This window comes from Ambystoma mexicanum, chromosome 13 (genome assembly GCF_040938575.1).
Source record: "Ambystoma mexicanum isolate Mex_15411 chromosome 13, UKY_AmexF1_1, whole genome shotgun sequence".
NCBI lineage: Eukaryota > Metazoa > Chordata > Amphibia > Caudata > Ambystomatidae > Ambystoma > Ambystoma mexicanum.
The window spans coordinates 622,445,934-622,469,861 of NC_090938.1; the positions used below are offsets into that span (position 1 = coordinate 622,445,934).

Sequence of the window (23,928 nt, forward strand, 5' to 3'; positions counted from 1 at the left end):
TTTTCCAATCATGGTGCGACATAGATTCATTTCATTTTATATCTTTTGTTTTATTCGGTCTTTACATTTTTATGTTTGTTATATTTATTTGCTGTTTTATTTGTTTATGTTGTATTGCATAGTGATGTAATGCACCTTGGAGTTCATAACCTAAAAACGTGGTAGTATAATGATAGAATTAAAATAACTGAGCATCGGAGGGCCTGCAAAGTGGGACGGAACATTAGTGTGTCATGGTGTCCATGGGACATCGTTGAGGCCTATGGTGCAGAATGCATCATTGATAGGCCACCGGGTGTGGAATGGATCCATGTCATGGCTCTCCCTGTAGAATGGAGCATGGCTAAAGCCCAGGGTATAATATGGAGCATTAGTGAAGGCTGTGGTATATAAAGATACATTGGTGAAGCCTATGCAGTAAATATGGGTCATTAGTTAACCCCATGTTGTAAAATGGGGCCCTGGCAAAGCCACTGGTGTAGAATGAAGCACCGGAGTCGATATTACAGAATTTACAATATCTGTGTGGGATGGCGCATCGGAGAAGGTAATATTTAGAATGTAACATTCGTGAATTATAGGGCATTATATTGTATTGTAAGAATATTTATAGAGCGCTAACTAAGGCCAAAATGCATCTAGGTGCTAGAGGACACAGAAAGAGGTGGGGAAATGAAGCAGAGAGCCCGAAAGTTAGAAAAGGTATGTTTTCAAGGCACCTCGAAATAACAAGTAGTTATCAGTATCTCGAAGAAATGCAGGCAGAGAGTTCCACAAAGTACTGTATTGGGTACTGGGTGGTCTGTGGTTATGTTATGTTATGTTATTGGGATGTGTACCCACACCGCTGACATTTTAATGGTCTCCAGGCACTCTCGTGGATCTAAACACAAAAAGATTCAGCGTGGGTGGAAAGTGACCAGGGAGTTCGATGAAAAAGACAGGCCGTCATGTCTAACATTTGGTGTCAGTAGAGCCAGAATGAACTGGTGTCTGTGTTGGTGAGTTCTGTAGGTGGTTTTTGCTATTCTCCTGGAGGTCTATGTTTCCAGGTGGGAGATTTGAGAGAGTGGGGGGCCTGTTCATTGTGTGTGGGTTTTATGAGGTGGTTGCAAAGGTGTAGAGCATTTGTTCAGTGAGGTGTTTGTGAAGTGAGGCTCATAGTTGCTTGGATTCATTGGACAGTTCCGCCGGACTAGGGTTTGTTGGTGTGTTTTACGTTTTCTTATACATTTGTTTCAGGTTGTATCTTTGCTCTGCGTTTGAAGTCCACGTACTCTGGTTGTGGTTGTGGTGACACGGGAGGAAGACAAAGAAAAATGTGGTAGCCTGGGGAAGCTAGAGCTGTTTGGTTATATTCCTTTGTTGTGTTGTGTTTTGGTCTTCATGTTCATGTTGATGTGTTGTTCATTAAAAAAGTGTCAGGCCGTGTTGTGATGTTCCTTAAAGGGTGTATTTGTCATATCGTTCATTTTGATTTGTCCGTTTGTTGAGGAAGGAGTCAGGTTGTGTAGTCCTGTTCCTTGTGGAGTGTTTTGGTCATTGTGCTCATTTTGATGTGTCATTTGGTGGGAAGGTTTCAGGACGTGCAATGATGGCAGCTGTGTGATGGTGTGTTGTACTCGCTTTCCTGTTTTAGAGTTGTGAATAGGTCTCTAGCCTGGTGTGTTGAATGACCACGTTTTTAACCATTTCCAAAATGTTAGGTAGTCTTCTGTTGTCCGGATTACTTTTGGGATAGAGATCCACAGTTTTGCTCTGAGCATAGAAAAGGCAGCATCTCTTTGCTTGTTTTTGTCATAGTGCTTTGATTCTGTAAGTCTATCACTGCTTGATCCTAATGTCCTTCATTGGTGGTAAGGGGAGGGGTGATTTCTGATTGGAGGAATTACACTCCCTGTTTGTGCAGTGCTCTGTGAGTGAAGCTGAGTGCATTGAAGTAGATTCATGTCTTCACTGGTAACCAGTGTAGGCTTCTCAAAGATGGGGTGATGTGTTCCCTCCTGTTTGTTCTTAGTAGAACGTTCTGCACTCAGTTTTGGATGTGTTGCAGTTTCTTGACGGTGTATTCGGGGACGCCTAGTTATAGGCTGTTTGAGCAGCATATTCTTGAAAGTATCCGTGAGATTATGAAGAGGGTGTGGGAAGCATAGCTATGGAAAAATGCATCTGATTAAGAGTAGTTGTAAGAAGCATGTTTAGCTGGTATGTCAGGTTTGTTGTTTTTCATTAATTGTGCAAGATTTTCGAGATTATACTTTGCCCAGTTTATTTTACAATGGGATTGCTTTGTTTGTGTTTGTGGCTAGTGTGCACGTTCAGATGTTGATAGTAAATGGGATCACATGGCCGCCGCTCAAGATGACAGGTATGGAGGGGTTGGGGGAGGTACTGATCAATCCCTTTCTACAGACAACCTCATCTGGTGTGTGTCTGTCAGGTGGATGGCTCCATTGCTGGTCATTTGTTTTAGATAAAGACTTCCCAGGTGGGTGCTGAGGGGATTATACAAGGTTTCATTTTCTCTTTCACACCAGATGTCAAAATATCCCAGTACAATTCTATTGTTGTGTTTCACTGGGAGGCAGGCTGTGGCACATGAGGTCATCACAAAGTTCGGGTTGTGTGTGGGCGGTCTGTATAGGAGAAGGGAATCTAAGGTAACTTGGTTGCGGAGTTTGAAATTGACAAGCGGAGATTCTGAATCTTCAATACCTGCTGGTAGTAGAGATGAGGCGGTGATGTGATTGTTGGGGGCCATGGCGAGGACTCCCCTTCTTCTGCCTTCCCTGTTTGCTCGTCGAAGTTTAAAGTTGTGTGGAGGGTTTCATGGACTACTACTTTGAAGTCATTCGATGGCCATGTTTCTGTCATAGATTTCTGTTTCATGTTTTTCAGATGAATGCACGTTGAATTAGTTGCAGTGTATTTTGTTCCTTTTAAACAGTGCATTGGTGTATGGTTCTCACAGTGGTATGAGTAGGGTGGGGTCCTTGGTATGTAGTCGACCCCCAGATTCAGCATTTGTGGTTGCACTAAAGTTTGGAGACATTTCATCTGTTTCCTGCATCAATGTCTGTGGGGCTATGGTGTGGTTTTTCCAGTCTTTTATCATGAAATGGGTATTAAGTGTGCTGTGCTCATTTGTTGTTCTATTTCTTGAAAACACATTTTCTGGGGTGCTTTTTGTGATGTGATATTCTATCATGAGGAACGCTCCATTCAGTGGGCAGATTCTATCAGGGTTTCCCCTGGGGTCGTCCGCTAGGGACCCCTCTTCTTGCCAGCCTGTATGTCACTGATCCGGAGAGTTTATAGGTGGAAAGCTACCACGCAATGTAAGTGGCCTTAGGTCTCATTTTGCCAAATGGACTTTCCGAATGCACTGGGCATTGATGGGGATTCTGCTGTGTTGTGAGCCTGGGAGGGATATTGCTGGTGTTTATCAATTCCCTTGTATTTGATTCCTTCGTACTCTGTTTTCCCTCCTTGTCACTTTGTCATTTTGTACTGAGGCATTGCCTTAAGGTCTTGGGAGTAGTTGTAGTTCTGTTGTGAAGAATTGCGGCAGGAGATGTTCTTGTTATGCCGCCTCTTGTGATGGCAATGCTGAGTGACAATTGCTGGGGGTGCTAGATTGAGAATCTGATGCGACTATAATGCAACTTGCTCTGATACTTCTGGTACTGACATGTACCATAGCCCCGCTGCCTGGTCTCAGCTGCCGCACATCCGTGGCTTGGACTGAGCAGCACCAATCTTCTCCCCAGACCTCCCCACACAAGCGGCATAAAGGGTCTTTAGGGTTGGGCCCGTCCAGTCTTGCTCCGAGGCGGACCAACAGCTTCCAGGCATTGATCCTTGGTTACAGTGGGGTCCATTCCTGGTCTGGGGAAAGAAAGGTGCGCCCTTTTCCCTGCGTTTGGGCCAGAAAGCGTACTGTAGCTAAAAGTGCACATATCGTCTATAGAACATATTTAAAACATGTTTCACATACATTGCACATACACAAAACTTTCCCGTTCATTTGACAATACATTTGCTGCATCTAGCTATGGTTGTGGCTTTGTCATAAGTCTTTTTTCCATTTTAATGGATCGTGCCATACTTCACATCCCATTGGTAGTACAACAGGTTCATCCGTCTTACTGTGCAAAGTTAAATGGGGACCTGTCTCTGTGGGCCCCTTTGGCATCAATATTGACTATTGGCATCTCAATTGGCAAGATAAGCTGAAACCTCTGCACAGACATGCACTGCTTATCTATTAAAGCAGAAGCGTCTCCTTTCTTGCCACCAGTACGCCGCTAATTCATCTTCACCTTTGAGGGATGTGGATCATGAAACAGCACGCTGAATTAGGATATTAAACAAAACAAATATATAATCCACTTGAGCAGGGGACCCACCCAGCTGATTGGATAAATTGCTCACTACAAACACAGAAGTGGAATCTTATGATGGACAGGTGGGTGTAGCAGGCATCTGTGGAAAAACTCAGCATAAATCAATTTGCTCTTGGCACAAAGCTCGGCTGCTGGCACACACTCTGGGAAGATAGCAGATGAGTGTCGGTGCCACCCATGGGGAGAGATATATAAGCAGGCTCTGGAGGTTGCTCTTTGCACAGCTCCCACTCCGGGTAGGGATTCAGCCAGCACATTGTAGCTTGGGCTTTTGCGCAGGCATTTTCAAGTGATTTGAGCCATGTCTCATTTCTCATCTTCGCGGTCCTTCAAAGGATCGAGCGGCTCAGTTAAGTACTCTTCAGCCGGTGGAGGGGGAGCTGGTGCCAGGGAGGGTCATGGCTCCTTTGGGGGCTATGGCTCTGGGGGAATGGGTAGTGGTTTTGCTGGAGGATCTGGCAGCGTAAGGCATGGTGGGGGATCTTCTGGTGGCTATCGCTCGGCTGGTGGCTTCCACTCTGCTGGTAGCTTCGGCTTTGGAGATGGTTATGGCTATGCTGGTGACATTGGAGCTGGTGGTGGATATGGAGATAGTGGAGGCTTTGCAGTTGGTGGGGGATATGGCACTGGTGGCGGCTTTGGAGCCGGTGGGGGATTTGGTGGGGGATCCGGAGGTGGGTTTTGGCAAGGAGGTGGCGATGGGGGCCTGCTCTCTGGTGGCAGTGAAAAGCAGACCATGCAGAACCTCAATGACCGGCTGGCCAACTACCTGGACAAAGTGAATGCTTTGGAGGATGCCAACTCCGAGCTGGAGAAGAAGATCCGGGAGTGGTATGCGAAGCAAAGCCCCACGTCAACCACTAAGGACATCGACTACAGTGGCTATTACAAGACCATAGAGGAACTCAAAGCAAAGGTAGGGTATGATTGCATGCTTCACTGACAGTAATTGCAATGTAAGAGGCAGGGCTGCACTAGAGTCTTGGAGTGACTGCAACTGATCACGTTATTGATTAACAATCGAATGGGTGCCTGCACCAACAGTGTTAATAAATGGAGAATTGCCTCCTTTTAGGAATGGATGCCCACCTCTATTATTTTCAAGCAGATTGGAAGATGAATTGTTCTGAGGTCACTAAGTGCATGTCACTACTGCCACTGGACCCCCCACCACAGAGAAGTGGGCAATCCATAGACTGTTCTGATAAATATAATAGTATGGATTTTTCCAGTGGGACAGATTATGAAAGAATTGTAGATATTCATGGCTTACACACCTATACTTCTACAAAATGCATGTATTTAGACTATGTGATGTCCAAACAGTCTGGCTGACGTCATGGCTTGTCTAAAGATTGTGCGTCAGGCTGCTGCCGGTGAATATCACATAGGCACACAGGGCGAAACCAAGCTCTGTGTGACCTGCATTCCCACTCGACTGGCAGACACCCTCACCCATGAGGACAACGCCATGTTGTTTTTCAATGTATTTGTAGCCTTTGTAAAGGTAAACAAGTAAATATCGCAAACACACTGAAAAACTCCCGAGCACGGGCACTTTAAAAATCAGAAAGAAGCTTTAGGCCTCCTCCATTCTGAATAGAGTGAGGCGCGTGTCTCCTGCAGGCCACCGTCTGTAGGCACGTGGTTTCCGTAGTCCATTAAATACCAAGGATCAATGCGCGTGACTTTTTACTTGAACGTGTAATTTTGCGTGAAGTAGTTGGTGCGTGGAACGTGGCACTATACAAGTCCTTTGTCTGAATGAGGCCTTTTGGGGATTTTAAAATGTTTCTGGAAATATTCTAGCCAAATCTTTTATTTTTCCACATTTTAGGCCAGGTGCGCCAATGCACAGCACATGTCATTTATTCGTTTTCTATGGAACCAACAAAGAGGATCACTTTCTATACATATATCTAAATAATTCATGTGTTAATTTTGCAGAACTATCACACCTTTATGTTTCGCTCTCAGCACGCAGACATTTTTGGTGAGCAGGAAGTGGGGTCACACTATGCCACAGATAAGTTCTCCATTCACCAAAAAGATCACAGTGCCTTTATTTTCTTGCATGCACCTCAAGAGTGTCCATAAAATCTAGCCTTGAACATAATGCCCGCATTAAACAGACCTTCCAGGATTTTGCGCATGAAATGGCAAATTTTGCGGCATGAAATGGCAAATTTTGTGGCGCAAACCTTTATTTATTGGGCCATTTTTGCGGGACATTTTGTATTAACTGGAGGGTGTAAGATTGCCACATTGCAGGAAATAGGCAGAGTGCAAGGCTACAAGAGAGCCCGGGTATCATTATTATATCTCTTTTGTATTCATTTAATAGGAAGAGTCCCAGATGTCTCTGGCTTGACAGAACAGTGTTTGATTTGACTACATGTCTGGTTTAATGTTCATGCCTATTTAATAGTATTAACTAAATTGATCATTATCAATTGTAGTGCTGAAAATATTCCCCTTCTATGTTCTCCAATCCCCCAAACACCCACACATCTCTCTCACCAACACACAACTCACCAACTCTCCATCACAACTTACATTCCTTAACCTCTCACTCTGTCATACAAATACTCACGTGCTATGTCACACTGTCAAGTCACAATTTGCACTGTCCAGCCCCTGCCACACTCCAAATCATACTCTCAACTCACACCTTTACACTCTACAATTCCTCCCGCAATATACAGTCCTTCATTCTTTTGTGCTGCTTCTGCATCTTGCATCCTTTCTCCCATTCTATCGCACTCTTCCCTCATCCTTTTTCCCAATCTGCAGCTCACCGCCTCTTTCTGGCCAACCGCTTCCTCTCTGCTTTCTGGCTCACTGGCCACACGCTCCCTCTACTTTCTGTACCTCTGCTCGCTCTCAGATTTCTGGCCCACCGCATCACTGCTTCCTCTGCTCTCTTGTGCAGAACTTCCTCCTCTGACCCACTGCTCTCCCTCTGCTTTCTTGCCTATCACTTCACATCTCACCTATCACTCTCCGTCTCTCTCATAGTGTAACCATTTTTTTATTTTTTTAAATGTAGATTTTGACCCAGTTCCTCAAATAATGGGGCATTTAAAAAAGAATGGAGGATATGCTATTTTTAGACAACTCATTTTTGGAAATGAGCAGGTCACCTTATTTTCAAAGGTGACCGGCGCATTCCCAAAGGCTTGAGCTGTAGCACAAATTGTGCGCTGGCCAGCTGCCTTGAATGGTGTTCTGGGTTGTTTGACCGAAGTGTAATTATTTGCGGTGGAATTGCTGCAAATTGATTTGCACTTCAGCCAAACAACCCAAAATGTACCTTTCACCACCACCACACCCCTCCCCTACTTAACTGCTTGGTCGCTACCGCAGGGTCCCTTTTTCGTTATTTTCTTTTTTTTCTGTCCCCGCCTTCAATTTTGAGGAAAAAAGGGAACACACTTCTGCAACCACCCTAGACCAAAAATACTGAACATGGGGAGCGGGTGACACCACCGCGACACATGTTCAGTATTTATAAAAATCGATCAATTAGTACTGGACGAAATAGGTCAAATTGTAACATTCGATAGATTTTTGTCATCAAAATGGGCAGTACTTTGAATAGAATCGCTCTCCCGACAGTGTTCTGCAAGCTCCCAACGCCTGTTACAAGGACAGGCCCTCCTGGTGCCTGCCGCTGTAAAATGCGACCCAAAAAATGCATTTTTATCCTGTTTGAGGAACAGAAATGGAAGCGACACAGCAGCGGTTCATACCTTAAAAGAAATGTATGACAGGGTCAGGAAAGACCCTGTCATGCAGTGGCATCCCCACATCCCATGCACGTAGGGTTGCCTACAATTTCTGCACATTTAAAAGTGCATCTTGCTTAGAAATGAGGGATGTGCTTTTAAATTGACAGAAACGCCACTTTATTTGATCAAGGAGGTAAAAAAGCCCATCTGAATGGGCACGCATATAAAATGTGCCCATTCATGTGTCCCTTGTGGATTGGGCTGCACTTTTTGGGGCGCAAGTGATGAGATGTGTTAGCGCATTTCTTGCGTAAAAAAAAAGTTGAGAACCTGGCACCCTGAGTATTATTTTTTTTAAAACAGTAATTTTTGCAGATTACTTTAAAAAAAAATGTAAACTTTTTTTTTATTAAAGATGCTGTTTTCGCAGCATTTTGCGGGATCGCAAAATCGCTATAAGCTGGAGTTGTTTGGAATGGAAAAGTTGCAATGGAGCTGCTTCAGTTCTGAAGAAATACAAGAAAAACATCCCTGCACTAGTAACAAATAAAACCTCTGATCTGTTGCACAGAAAACCTTTCACAACTTAGAAATAGTAAGAAAAGTCACCTAAAAGCAAAACAATAATAAATAGCAATCATACAAAATTTCAATTCAATAATATGCTGTCTACTCTCAATTCCTTCAAATTCTTCAAAAGAAATCTGCACAATGGTAATATCACCAGTTTTAACAGTGGAAACATTTTACCCTGTGTGATAGGAAGAATGTGGAAAGCCATAGTTCAATTTAAAAAATAAATAAAATAAAAAAAAACATTAGTTTTGCAGCTCTGGAAGATACCCAACCAGCTGCACAGTCATACTGCGAATTACGAGACTGAAACTATTCCATCCAAATTCATAAGCAGGGGTCTCCTACTTAATCCCCCGAAACCACCCTGCATCACCCCACCAACTAAACCAGGTCTTCACGGTAACCGTCAACTATGTAAATAACTCCCATTTACATTGGCTGGAGTCAACTATATTTTGAGGATATCTTGAAAACATGTCGTGGACTTCGCTTTCGAGGACCTGACTTTTAGACTCCCTGTGTCTTGGGGCTCCTGACTGGTCAAAGGCTATAGAGCCAGTGGCAATTTAATCTTTGGTCACAGGACATCTGTGAAAAATATCATCTCAGATCTACCCCTACACTGGAACTTGGGGCTCGCCACGATCTTGCTATGATTTTGGCCACTGCCTGGTCTGCATTATCCTCAGAGCTCGTAACCCACTACGCATCACGCTGATGTGCTCCAAACAGAGTGGGCAGTCTTTGTGGATGTACAACATCTATGAGTGATGTCATCCTTTAGATGATAAAGTAACCTTTAAAAGGTAAATATGACAATATTTTGAACTTTTGTTTGAAATGACCATAGCTGCCAACTTGGTCCATCTCATGATGACCACTTGCACCATGTCCTAGCTTTTTAGCCAACAGCACATTGCATTCTGGTTACTGTAGTCTTGCTTCTCACAACATGACTGTGAGCCTGCAACTCCAATCATGCTGGATGCCTAAAAGAAGCAGACATGGGTGACTATGCCCCTGAGTCCATGAAGACAGGTGATACCTATGGATGATGAATGAAGATAATTGGATCACCCTTGTGGAAATGTGCATAATGATAGCTCCAGCTGCAGATGTTCACTAATGCCACTGGGTATTCAATGATGACCCGGAGATATCTCCCAAAGCCCTGGAAATGTTTTCTAATGTCCCGGGGAATTCTCTGATGACCCACAGATGTCTCCCAATTCTCTGGAGATGTTCGCTAATTCCATGGGGTATTCTCTGATGACCCAGAGATGTCTCATGATGCCCCCTAATTCCATGGGGTATTCTCTGATGACCTGGGGATGTCTCATGATGCCCCCTAATTCCATGGGGTATTCTCTGATGACCCAGAGATGTCTCATGATGCCTGGAGATGTTCCCTAATTCCATGGGGTATTCTCTGATGACCTGGAGATATCTCTCGATGCCCTGGAAATGTTTTCTAATGTCCCGGGGAATTCTCTGATGACCCACAGATATCTCCCAATTCTCTGGAGATGTTCCCTAATTCCATGGGGTATTCTCTGATGACCTGGAGATATCTCTCGATGTCCCTAGAAATGTTCTGTAATGCCCTGGAGATGTTCCCTGATAAAGAACATTCCACGTGAGGAATAGTGTATAGATCAGATTCGTGGCTCAGTATCCCCACATCATATAGATGGAAGGGGGTTCCCAAGAACCCATTTTTTCTGAAAACAGATGGCCATCAGAGCGATACACAGGGCACACAATTGTCCCTCACTTAAAAGCGGGCTGTACACATCTTTCTGAGACCAGCCTCATGCTGTCTTCTCTTTCTAGATTTTGGCCGCCGACATTGAAAATGGAACACTGATTCTGGCCATAGACAATACCAGGCTGACTGCAGATGACTTCAAACTCAAGTAAGTTTCATTTCTCGGACATTAAAAAGTCAATCCGGGGAGTATTCTTCATAGAACTGTAAACATAAAAAGTGTCAATCATGTATTTTTATATTGGTAGGTTGTTTAAGTGAATGTGTGAGTGTGTGTGTAGTGAATGTGTGTGCATGTGTGAATAAGATTAATGACATATAGGCACATGGTTATGGCATAGTAATCAGCAATACAAAATAGAGGTTCTTATCCGAGATTACTGCTGTATATCGATTCATCTTTTAACATTTCAAAACAATGTGTTTAATTTGAAATACTTGCATGCATCTGCATGCGAACTTTTCAGTGCAAAGGCGGCCATTGGGGGAGAGAAAGGAACAAGGAGTAAAAGATCAGGAGAGGGGGGTAGAGAAGGGAGATGCGGGCGAAAGTGGAGCCCATTTAGATTTTAGAAGGTGAGGATGAATAATTGGGTTCCAATCTGGAAATGGGTTCCAAAGGATCGAGGTTAGTGTTGAAAAGTGTGGGTCTCTCAGCTGTTGATTGGGGAGTTGCAGCACTGAGAGGGGAGCAACGTTTGAAGAACCAAGGACTGGATTGGACAACATGCGTTTGTTTTAGTCTCAGGCTACGTGGTCTCGTTGCCATGCTCCTGCAGAAGGCAGAGGTGCTTACAAGGAGTTTTGTTGTGCTCCTGGTGCCTCATATTTAAATTCAGTCATGATCCCTTGGTCTAAAGCGTGTAAGTCTGAGAAGACCAATGTAGCTTGCATGAGCGTCATCCTGTCTGCGAGGATTGGCAATGATGGGGATCCCAGGTTTGGATCAGATATTTCATGGGGTCGAGTTTCAATTTTGTCTTTACTGAGGATGAGTTGTACAAAGATCATTCTGCCAGACCTATCTTTGAGGCAGTTAGCCTCATAGCCAGAAGAGATGGTGGCCGCTCTGTGCCTTACGACTCAGTTCCCCCTATTGCCTGCCACCAGCCAAGCTTGATCAGGAGGCATTTTGAGTTCAAGGTTGACCCCATGCTGTTCTCTATTGGACACATTTAGCAATTAAAGGGTATAGAGATAGTGGTCAGCTCTTCGACCTTGGGGGACTCCACAATCCAGATTGGGGTAGGCAAAAGGAAGGGCATCTAGCATTTGTCACTGTGATGTGGGACTGGGAATACGAAAAGCGCTTCTTACCGTCCGAAACAGAAAGCCATGAGGATGTTGGAAAAATATCGGAGCACGATAGCAGAGCAATGGAAGCCATTGTTCAGGATGCATATTAAGACGCCATTGATGGTGAATGTGATTAGGACGGGGTCACCGCAGGAAATTAGATCTTTTCTGTAGGCACCCATGCAGGTGGAGCAGAACTCGATGCATGAAATTCTTTACAGGCCTGTCATAGTTACAAGCCAAATTGTCATTGTTTTGGTAGAACTGTGATTTCAGCTGTCACACCTTCTGCATTGTGTAGTTTGAAAGATTAGTCAATTCCATTGTTAGACAATATGTGATGATTATTGTTTTTTATCTTCACCATTGTAACCACAACAACCAGGTGGAAACCACCTAATTAACTCTGAGGCTCTCAAAATTGCTCTATCCAGAGCTATATTCGTTGGTTTTACAAGGTAGATCCACTCTATGATCAATGTGTATCTTTTTATCTTTCTTTCTTCAATTATCTTCAATGAGCGATACCACTCAATGGTAAATCATAGATTAGACCAAATTGAAGTTCATTATTTACACAAAAACACAACTGCAGATCAATTTATAAGTAAACAATTCTACTAAATAGGTTGATGTGTCTTTAAATGCAAACAATAACGTGTGATAAAGATGATTGAAATCTCAATAGAAATCAACCTTTGTTACAAAGAATGTATTCATTTTAAAAGGGATTTGTTACTTAAAAACAAATCAATACATTTGCAAAAGAGATTTTTCATAAAATTAATCAATTCTTTAAAACACAAATAATTCATAGATTCTTAATAAGAAAATAACATATGTTATAAAAACAGAACATTTGATTTAAAAAAGAAATCCTGGTTGTTCACCTACTTAGTCACCAATTTGTTTTCATTGGGTAAACTAATCAATTTTTAGTCTTTTCAACCCATTTTAGTATTCACAAGAAGAATAAAAACAGTGGTGTTTCTGTCGGAACTATTGTGTAGGAGTTGCTGACAGGCCACTTGGGCCTCTGCTGGGGTAGAACAGAAACTTGATGTGACTTAATTGCCAATAAAGTATTGTGGCCTGTTGGAGGACATGTGGTCTACAAATGTGATTTGATGGATAAGGCTAGTGTCTGCCTGGGGTGTCATTTTCATTCTCCTTGACCATCCTTCAGGTACGAGAATGAACTTTTCTTCTGCCAGGCCGTGGACGCCGACAACAATGGCCTGCGCAGAGTCTTGGATGAGCTGACTGTGACTAAGTCTGACCTGGAGATGCAGATTGAGAGCCTGACCGAGGAGCTAGTCGCTCTGAAGAAGAACCACGAGGACGTAAGTCATGTTAGATTTAATTAACCCCTGCTCACATTGACTGCCATAGGCCACCCAGTACAACACCTTCCCAAAACACAATCACATGCCCCCATAAAAAAGCCTTACTCTTAAACACGAGGGAACTCTTGGGGCAATTAAGAGTGTCTACTCAGCTTCTCACTCCCTATAAAATGTGTTTTTCTAGGGAGATGCAAATTGTGTATTGGGCTAAGCAGTGCTTTTCCTTTCTGATCTGGTCCGACTTACTCTAATTTGTATGTTTCTGATCCTGTCTGACTTACTCTAATTTGTATCTTTGTGATCCTGTCCGACTTATCTAATTTGTATCTTTCTGGTCCTGTCTGATTTAGTCTAAGTTGTATCTTTCTGATCCTCTCCGACTTACTCTAATTTCTATCTTTCTGATCCTTTGTGACTTACTCTCATTTGTATCTTTCCGATCCTGTCCGACTTAGTCTAATTTGTAGCTTTCTGGTCCTGTCCGATTAGTCTAATTTGTATCTTTCTGATGCTGTCCGACTTACTCTAATTTGTATTACTGAACCAGACCTATGTGATGGGAACTCTTACTTCTTACCTACCCGCTACAGAGATGTATCATGGGAACGTATGGCCCATGCAACACTATCAAAAGAGCTCTCACCTTGCTCTAAGTGAGGTGTGAGATGCTCATCCAGAGCTAGGGGTTTGGCTACCCGAAATATGGGATACGCTCCCATCACTTGTTTGCCCCATTGCAAAATGCTTGCTAAACCTTCCACAACATGCACATGATGAGAGCTCAGCAGCCAGGCCTTGCTGAATATTTCACACCTGACATGTCTTAACTTGAGATTCATTTCTCAGTGAAGATGTAGGACTCCACTGTCTGGCTCTGAACCAAGTGTATGGCTCACCATAACCACGTGTCTTCCCTGCAGGCCGCTTACTGTAGGTCCTTTAAGTAGCTGCAAGCTGGAGCAGAATTTATCTTGCAACCTAGAAATGAATTCAGTGTATCCCTTTCCTTCTCCCCGCGGTACACAATGCTGATTGCGAGTGAAAAGATCCTGGAGTAAAAAATAAAAGCATAAGTAATAGGCGCCCCCTGGAGGTGGTAAATAAAAGCACATTCATTTTTTTTGTCAAGGACTTTACATTCTAACAATTTTTCCTTCTCCCTACCCTTGCACTTGCGCGATCTGAATGACACTTGGCCTAGTAGGATCATTTGTCTGTCCACTGTTTTTCCCTTCCCTGCCTCGTCGCGCCTTGAAACACTTGTGTATAGGCGAAACACTTGTGTATAGGCGTGTTATAAATACCATATCATATCATGTCATATCATGTGTAAAGCATCACAAAGGTGATGTCATAGATGTGCCAGTGACATCACAGATGTGATATCACAAGTGCACCTTACTTGCAATCCAGCCGATGCGGACTTGTGCTCTTTTCCACAGGAGTTGAAGGAGGGATCCCAGGGGCAGGAGGCTGGCAGTGTGAATGTGAAGATGAACGCGGCGCCAGGAGTAGACTTGCTGAAGGCTCTGAACGTCATGCGAGAGGACTATGAGAAACTGTCCGCAAAGTACCGGAAGGAAGCAGAGGATCAGTTCCAGGCCATGGTAAATTACCACCCTTCCCTTAATCCCCTGGACTGACATGGTGGTCCTGGGGCTTGTTCTCAAATGTAGAATGTTGTGGGATGTTTGATTGGGGGTACTTTGGGTACATGATTTCAAAGCACCCATGGCAGAGCTTGTCAAGGAATTTTATTTATTTTGCATTTTTTAAGCGCTCACACAGCACACGGGGCGCTGTTACAGGAATTGTTTGGAATTATGTGTTTTTTAGTTGCGTACTTGTCTTAATTGTACTTGTCTTAATTGCGTATTTATAATGCACTTAAATACACCCGCGGACCTTGGGATCGAACCTGTGCTGCTTTGTGTCATCTTGCTTCCAAGGCAAGCACGTTGCCTGCTGAGCTATCCTCCCCGGGACGTTGCATTTGCAAGTAGCACTCATGCACTTGCCAGTGGTGTGACCTCTGGGATTCAGCCCAGCAGCTCCCAGCACCCCCAGATATGTCTGTCAATGTCAACATCGAGCCAACCAGTTGTGGCCTCTTTTACTACGCACAGATGAAGGCGCCTCAAAGCAGCCGTCAGGTTGGACTATGCGCTTCAGTGGCAGCTGCTAAGTGTCCCCCACAGCAGCTACATTCACTTCATTAAACATCCCCAAAATGTGCTTACTTTTCAGAGCAAGGATCTGGTACAGCAAGTGGCGACGGACAGCCAAGCCACCCATTCCGTGAAGAGCGATGCCTCTTCTCTGCGGCAGAGTCTGCAGAGCCTGGAGATCGAGCTGCAGTCCCAGCTTAGCATGGTGAGCTTTGCACGACAGGTGTTAACCCTTTGTGCATAACACTGATGGGTGGGGGTGACATACATGAGCCTGTTCTCGTCTGTAGTCAGCTTTGTTGGTTGGAATAGGGGTGCATTGTATCATCATCTTCATGGGAGTTTGCATTATAGTGCCTAGAGGCAACTCATGTTGCCATGGTGCTATAGCGATGCTTTGCTCACCTATTCACTGTTCAGACACTCATTTTCATAATGTGAACATCAAAATGCATCCTGCCGAGTTGTCCTGGTATGTGTTTAGGTTTCATAGCACTGTGCCTTTGTCTGAAAGTGCATTTGCTGCCCAGCTCAGGTTTCTGTTCAGCCAGAGCCTGCTGCATGGGTGCACAGTGTGTTGGCTGTAGATTGTCCGCATGTGGCAAATGCAGGTGCACGGTGGCAACAGTAGGGCTATTATCTGGCTATTTCTGAGGCTTAAATAGGAGCTTTTACTTTAATCACACAATTCAATGCTCCTCATGTTTGCAGCTTTGGAAAGATGAAAGGATGCTCCATTCCACATGCACCGGCATCTGTTACCTACATATGACATGGTGATATTGGCAGCAGGCACTTGCAACACTTAAGGACATCTCTGCCCTCAAGAGCACTGAAACAAATCCCACCTTTGGGCACTTGGATGTGAGCCAGTTTTTGTTTTAAACATAGTGTTCAAGAGAATCTATTGGAGAAAAAAGTAAACCAATCTTTCAGAGACTGACATCACTTTCTGGTGAATGGATAGGACTGTAGTAATTTCGTCCAGGTCTGTTTCTTAAATCCTGAAACTGTTAGATAAGTCGACAGTCGCAGCACAGCATCTAAACAAAAATACCATAAGTGCCCAAGATGGCAGCGGTGACATCTAAAACACACACGTTATCACCTGTTCGATCCAAAAGACACATGATGTCATCAATAAGACATAGAGGCAAAATATTGTTCTTCTAAAAATCTACAGGGTAAATGTGCACGGAGGCGCATATTAGCGTGTACTCTTTGGTAGAGACCCCTTCGGACGCAAATACAAGATAAGGGGATTTACAGGAAGGCGTCAGTAGACGGAGAAGCTACTGAGGACATCTATGCTTTCAGATCCCGTTTCTAAAATCTTTTTTAATTTGGATGTTTTCCTTAAGACAAGATCACATGTCATACATTTCTTAGAAAGCATTCATCGATATTCTGACAAGTGAGCAATCTTTGACATCAGGTCATCTCTGTGGTCACATTTTATTTGAGAGTCTGAGACATTGGGCCTCATTACGAGGAAGGCGGTAAGGGGTTAACAGCGCCGGTAAAGGTGCCGGGGCCGTTAGCCCTTTACCGCCCCATTACGAGGTCTGCTTGCAGGAACCCGCTAAGGACGCCTGGTTTTCCAGGCGTCCTTAGCGGGTTCCCGCAAGTAGACCAGGATGCTAACAACGGGCCCATTATTAATGGGCCCGTTGTTAGCATCATCCCTATTCCCATTGAGCCCTATGGGGGCTCGAATGGGAATGGGGATGTCCCGGGTCCGGGTTCCTTGAATGAGGAATTACCGGGTCCTCCAAGGTCGGAATGCCCGGTAATTCCTCATTCAAGGAACCCGGACCCAGTACCCGGTAAGGGGGTAGCCATGCCGCTAAAAGCGGCATGGTTACCTCCTTCCTCGTAATGAGGCTAAGTAGACACTGAAAATAGCCTTTTCTGGATTCTATCTGGCAAGGACTTTCATGGCTATTTGAGAAAGAAAATGTTAATCGTGTCAGAAAGAATTGCAAGCACTCATCCAACTCAAAACTTTTTATATACTTGATGGACTTAGCCCTCCAATCCTGAGAAAGATCGATAGTTCTAGGGGCTATCCACCTTTTTAACCTCCGTAATGTGCTATCTGGTGTTCTTTCGATCCCGAAATGGAACGCCAAAAAGAAATCAAAATTGACTATTTATATACATCTAGGGTGCGACGGCTACCGACTGTCCCATGGGCATCTTGACCTTTAACCTCCTAGCTGTAGCCAGTTTGCACTTTATGTCTTAGTTGATTTGGAAAATAAAAATCTTAAGATGCAAGTATTTAAAGTGACCGTTCGGAACACCGAGGAACAACCTGCAAGAAAAAGGCAGATTGTGGCAGATGTGCAAAGGGTGACATATGTTCAGGATATATATTTCTTTTTGTAACTGATATCAATTAACTTGTTCGAGGGCAACATTGCACATTCTCTGTTATACTGCACAATAACACAAGGTCTCACCTAGAGCAAAGAAAATGTCATTTTAAAGTACATATAAGATGGCACCCACATTCCACTTCATAATATTATGTGCTTTTGTTGGAAAGGGCCCAGGGGGTGAATTCAAGAAAGAAAGAGTCATAACAGTCAGTGCGCTTTAGGGCGTGGCTACTTGTCTTTATTTTACATCAATAGTGTGGGGGTAGAGATAAAAGAATTACAACAGCACACCTCCTGAGGTAGAATAGATTTTTAGGGGCAAATGCCATTAGAAGGCTATGTGCCCCAGTATTATATTCCGAGTGGCCAGCGTCTGGGAGTTCCATTCCATTCTGTGGCACACGGAAGAAGTTATCAGAGATCCGCTTTCCTCCAGGTATACCATTCATTATGTTGGCTTCAAGGGATCTGAACACTAGTGGACCCTGGACACCCCAACGCTGGTGCCTATAATAACCCATTTTAGATAGATTGGGGTAATCTTGGCCAGGGCTCTTGCGATATTGCTTAATAGTTCTACAGTGAATTCAGTGAACGGGAGGGAGCACCATGCAGGAATATTCTCTTCCTGATCCTTTGCTTCCTTCTCTCACCGCTTTGCGTTTCATTCTATCCGCTTGGATTCCTAAGATTGTTAGTGCCTTACAGAGTGTATATAGATGACTGCATGTTACAACGTTCTCTGAAGAAATACATCACTTGATATTGAACCATCGGATTATGTGTTCCGCAAATATAACACTTTCTAACAGCAGTCTATGTGAGTTGTGCAAGGAGCCTACCTCGCCTCCATGTTGTAGAAACACGTAGCTTGGAAATGGTCTTTTGAGAGGCACACAAGGTGTGATGGCTACTCCAAATATAATGTATCTATAAATAGTATTCAATTTAATGAACCGATTTACTTATCCAGAAGGCAGTCCTATGTGAAAATATTCCCAGCGAAAACATCGCCAACAATAACAATGCCCCAGTAATGTCGCCAGCAATGACATTGACCTGAGAGTAATATCTCCAAAGCAAAATAACCAATCAACCGCGCTGTTAATTCCAGTAAAAAAATGGTGTCCACCTATTCGACAAATTGAATAATGTACTATTATCGCTTAATTTCTAGCATATTTAGAGGTGAGTGCTGGAATGTGCTATTTCCCAAAATCTGTGTTGGGGTCTTTATTGGCATAGAGCATTATTTCCATTTTAATATTCTTGCAGCCAATATTGTTGTTTGTTTGGGATCTTATTGTTGGTATTGTTTTACCAGCGATATGTTCGCTGAATACCCTTTTGCCTCATGGTAACAAATACAGAGGGGACGGTTGTTGACCAAACTTTGCTTGTAGATGGTGCATTTTCTTCTTGGTAATTATGGAATTGTGAGTGGACGTGCCAATGCATAGCTTTCTTGGGAAGGTTGATTTTGTGTGGACCAGTCTGCTTTTCTGCCAGGAATCTCTGATCTTGTATTAACACACCTATTCTCTGCTCCCCTCATCTTCCCTACTCATGCCCCTTAGAAAGCCTCCCTGGAGTCCACCCTCGCAGAGACGGAAGGACGCTACTGCATGCAGCTGAATCAGCTACAGATCAGGATCAGCCAAGTGGAGGAAGAGCTGGGGGACCTGCGCGCTGACATGGAGAACCAGAGCAGTGAATACCAGATGCTCCTGGACATCAAAGCGCGCCTAGAACAGGAGATCAGCACCTACCGCAGCCTCATCGAAGGGCAGGACGTCAAGTGAGTGCAGTAGTAGTAAGACAGCAATGGTGGGAATCTCCACTGAAGGTGGACTCAATTGGCTTCAAATGGACTCACCCTATTGCCTGATTGGTTATCCCATTCATTAACATGTCTGTAATGTTTTCTAGGAACATGACTCTCACATTGGCCCAAATAGGTTAACTCTATGGGTTTTGTGTGGTTCATAGTTAATCACTTTATGCACCAAAGTTAGACTACAACAATCTTGGAAACATAATCAATTTTTCAAGTGTTTTATACAATGAAATGTAATGTACAAATATACAGACGTCTTCCAGGAAGCCACTGATCCACAACCGAGTATAACGTGGCCCCATCACACCAGATATTACAATGTTATATAGTGAGTCCCTGTGTATTTAACTTGCACATTTTAGATTTGTAACCTCGTATGGGTGTTTTTTGTTTAAGTATACTGCTTTTTTGTATTTTGTACTTTTAAAGCTGTGGCGTTTGTGATTCAAGTCAAATAAAGCAAATTGATTATATCATTAGAATTGGACCCGGGTTATAGAAAGCAAGAAGTAGTTAATATGATATAGACGTTGTTGCTTTGCACTTATAATTTCATTTATCACTATAAAGTATGCCAGTTCTTCAAGCTTGACAAAGTGTAAGGGTGTTTATTGGGAATCCTGACATAAAATGAGAACTGCAATTTTGTATATCTAAAGATTTTCTATATGTGTTGAAATAATGACCTCTGCAGCAACAAAAAAAAAATAGAAAAAGAAAAGGTTCTATCCTCGGGTAGTACTGTTACTTTAAGGGGAAATGTGGGTGGAGCCACAAGTAAGGCCATTTCTTCCAGCTAGTCAATTTCCAGACACTGACTATAATTATCCCTGTGTTCTAGGGTTTCTGGCGGAGACTCCAAACCTGGCACCGGCACATCGACCACGAAACCCGGTAAGTTCAGCGTGGCATCGGTAAGGTAGACTTTTAGTTCAGCTTGGCTTCGGTAAGATAGACTTTTCAAATTTGAGTCTGTGAGTGGGAGGGAGTCTCATACCTTCTGGCACTTTTGTGGTTCTGCAGATTTTTAGGGTGATGGTGCCCTTGCTACACTTATTTTATGAATAGCGGGTCCCTTAATGTGGGTGTTGGGCCGTGACCTGCATGGTCTGCCCGCCACCGAGGAGCATATTGCCATTAGCACCTGTGCAGTTCCCTACATGGGTGCTGTTTTTTAAGTCTTTTAAAATAAAAAAATAAAATAAAAAACTTGCCTTACCTGGCCCGCGCAATGCTGCTGAAATCATCAGTCAATTTTCCATGTTGATGACTATGACGTCAAATATATGGCAAACAGATTGAGGGGAGAGCACTGCTTCTGGCACCGGGCCACGCAGCAAAGGTACCTTTCTATCTTTTTGGGAGTGGGGAATGCCATTAGCACCTGTGTAGGGAACTAGACAGGTGCTGTGGTAAAGGGCAAGAGGGAGCGGGGAAGGGGAGGGGGCACTGGCTTTCCAGGCAGCTTGGAACATAGGCTTGTACCATACAGTACAACCCGTGTTCCAAGCCTCCTGATTGGCTTGCACCCCCCTTCAGGGTGCTAATGAGGAGAATTATATCTCCCCACAGGCAGAGGTCTAATAGAGGCACAGGGAGACTGGGATGTGCCTTCAATGCCAGACCGCCTATTGGGTGATGTCATGAATCCTCATAGCATTAGGCCTCAAGCCATGTGCTCCAATACTTTCATCACACCCTCTCCTCTTCTGAAAGAGGATTATCCAGCTAACGCCTACACCCTCACTCACTGGATGATGAGTCTTGCATCTCAGAGTCCACTCTTACTATTGGCCAGGCTCAATGGAAGCACTGCCATTATTGGGCTCTCGCACATGGGAACCCTACCCTTTCTTTAGGAGGAAATCCCACATATCTCCCTCTTGGGATCCTGAACCCTCTGCTCTGTATCCAAGACCATGTGCTGAACACACTGACATCATTACTCTAGGAGCTGTGTCCTGTTTGACAGCATGAATGCACCTTCTGTGATCATGTCATCCTTGGTGTCTCTGCAAAGGCCACCATCATGTTTTCCCAGCATCCTTGGAACACAACTCTTCCCAACTCATAGTCTTACAAATTGCTTGACTTCAGTACTTGCAGCTTTTGGAAGAGTGGGTGGAGGATTCCTGTCCACTAGGAAGGGGTGCAGTAGGCAATGGAGATGGAAGAATGACCAGCTCTACCCTGATCACATGCTTCCCTGAATAGGAAGAGCTGCAGGGTTCGATTGTCCACCGGCCGACTCATGCCTCCATCCCTCTGAGATTGGAAATAAAGTACACAAGTGTGGGCAATAAAAGAACTTCCAGTTACCAAGCGCTCTGAAAGTGCATTCCCGCTGACAGTGGCGCTATCTAAAACACTCACAATATCTAGAGTGATCTTAATGTTAAACACAAAGGTTCGAATTGTATGCAGAACAATCCATTTGAGCCAAGACACACATGCCACATCACCACTTAGTAACCATCGCTGGAAGTTCACCGCCAGTTCTGAGCCACTTTAGCAAGGCATTGTGGGTATGCAAATTAGTCCAAAAAGCTGGAGGTAGAGCATCCACCTTAGCATTGGAAATCATCAGAATTATTCCAGCCGAATTATTGCTTATAGTGATTCTACGAAATTTCCCATGGGGACCTGTGGACTCCAGAAATGGGAACTAACACCACAATCTCACACCTCCATCTCACCACTCATGATCCCATGGTAATTCCACAGGAATGAGTGGCAGTAACAATAATCAGTTTTGGTGGTAATTATGCAGATTTTCTTCTGAATTAGCTCCAAATTACACCCATTGTCGAAGCGGTCACAGTGTTGCTTGAAATTCATGGCATGTTGTTTCTGTTTCTCTCTCGCAGGCGTAAGGTACAGATAATAGGGATGGCTCCAGAGAAAGCAAACACCTACTTCCCTCCTCGACAATGTTACCCCGGAATCAGAAAGTGCCATCGCCTTGGGAGCTTTCGGCTTTGGACAGAAGTCTTTTGGGAGGTTTCCCGCCAGAACTTCCCATGCCATTACAGTGTGTGTTTATTTAGTCCTCTTGTCATTACTTTGCATGATGGGACATGTAGGCCTATACCTATTACGCAAAGAGGAAGACTACATGCTCCAGCATGCACAGTGTTGTTTCTTTAAAAGCCAGGACTGGAGACAGAGGACTCTGATGATATCGGCCAACTGGCACTGATGCCTGTATTACTGCAGTGGGTTCTTCAATGTATATTCTTGGTGAAATATGCACTCCTTTTCACTCTCGCCTTTGTGACTTCTTCTGGGGTTTCTCTGCCAGCCTCTTGAAACACATGTGCTTTCTGCCTTAAACCTTTAATAAAGCTTACTCTGAGGCTAATGCAAACCTATGTCCTGACTCTGTGCTCCAGCTCATTGACAGTAATTAGCAGAGAATCGAAATGTTCAGTGAGGCCAGGAACATTTCCTGGGCAGTGCTACGTTTGGCAAAGCATTCACCCATTACCACCCTCAAATCTAACATCAGAGATCAACAACAGCAGCAGCACCACAATGCCCAAGATCACACATAAGGTCCATGAGGACTTCTAACCAGCTGCTTCTTGGTGAAGAGTCAGTCCCTGGTTTCAGGATTGATTGTGAGGTATTAAACGGTGTCATGCGTCTATACATGTGAGCGTAAATACTAAGGGCCGGATTCATGGAATTTGTAGCGTGGTGCAAAGTGACTTTGCACTGCAAAAATACACTTTGCACCGCTCTGTGAATCAGGGTGTTTGTTGGAAGTGCAGAGTCACGTTGCATCGTGCTAACAATTCCATGAATCGGACCCTAAGTTACCCAAGCACGTTCTGAGTGAGGGTTTTATTTTGGGAGTGGGCCCTGCATAGTAATTTGTCCAGATGTTGCATTAAGTTATTATGATTTTATGCTGGTCATCACCAGAGTCCCATGGACAAGGGAAATGGCGGGAAAAGTGGCATTCCTACTTTGCCATCTGTTTTCAAAGTCCTGGGGATTTTCTTTGATCTGGCAGGTGGAGTTGGAGAGTAGAGAAGGTGTATCACTCCTGCTTGCTCTTTCCTCTCCTGCTGCCAAGTGCACCTGGCTTTCCATCAGCATGACTTTCCATGCTAGGTGGGGGGACCCATTAACATACCAATTGAATGTGACGTCATCAGAAATTAGCATATTAAGGTGCCCTCTGAAAAAAGTGGGCGTCTCCTGAAAAAAGTGGGGGAACTCCGTCCACACATGTGTACCCTAGACTTGCGCCCTGCTTAGTTGAAGAACAAGGTGTAAAAGCAATTACCCCTTTGTTCTACACTTTACTTTGCATCAACGTGGTGGAAAAGTTGAACATTGCATGGGGGGTGTGGGGGAGCTTTTGCCCAGAAGTGCAAACAGATGTGGTCCTTTCCAGAGAAATTACCA

At 44.0% G+C, this 23,928-nt stretch overlaps 1 protein-coding gene across 1 annotated transcript; it reads left to right on the plus strand.

Annotated features, from left to right (window-relative positions):
* Nucleotides 1-4,637: 4,637 nt before the first annotated feature.
* On the plus strand, nt 4,638-22,883 carry LOC138521578 (keratin, type I cytoskeletal 13-like). Its single transcript, XM_069634522.1, has 8 exons — nt 4,638-5,322; nt 10,547-10,629; nt 12,964-13,120; nt 14,566-14,730; nt 15,371-15,496; nt 19,253-19,473; nt 20,354-20,406; nt 22,380-22,883. Exons 1-8 carry the CDS (start codon nt 4,708-4,710, stop codon nt 22,394-22,396), a joined length of 1,437 nt encoding a protein of 478 aa, XP_069490623.1. The 5' UTR covers nt 4,638-4,707; the 3' UTR covers nt 22,397-22,883.
* Nucleotides 22,884-23,928: the final 1,045 nt, after the last annotated feature.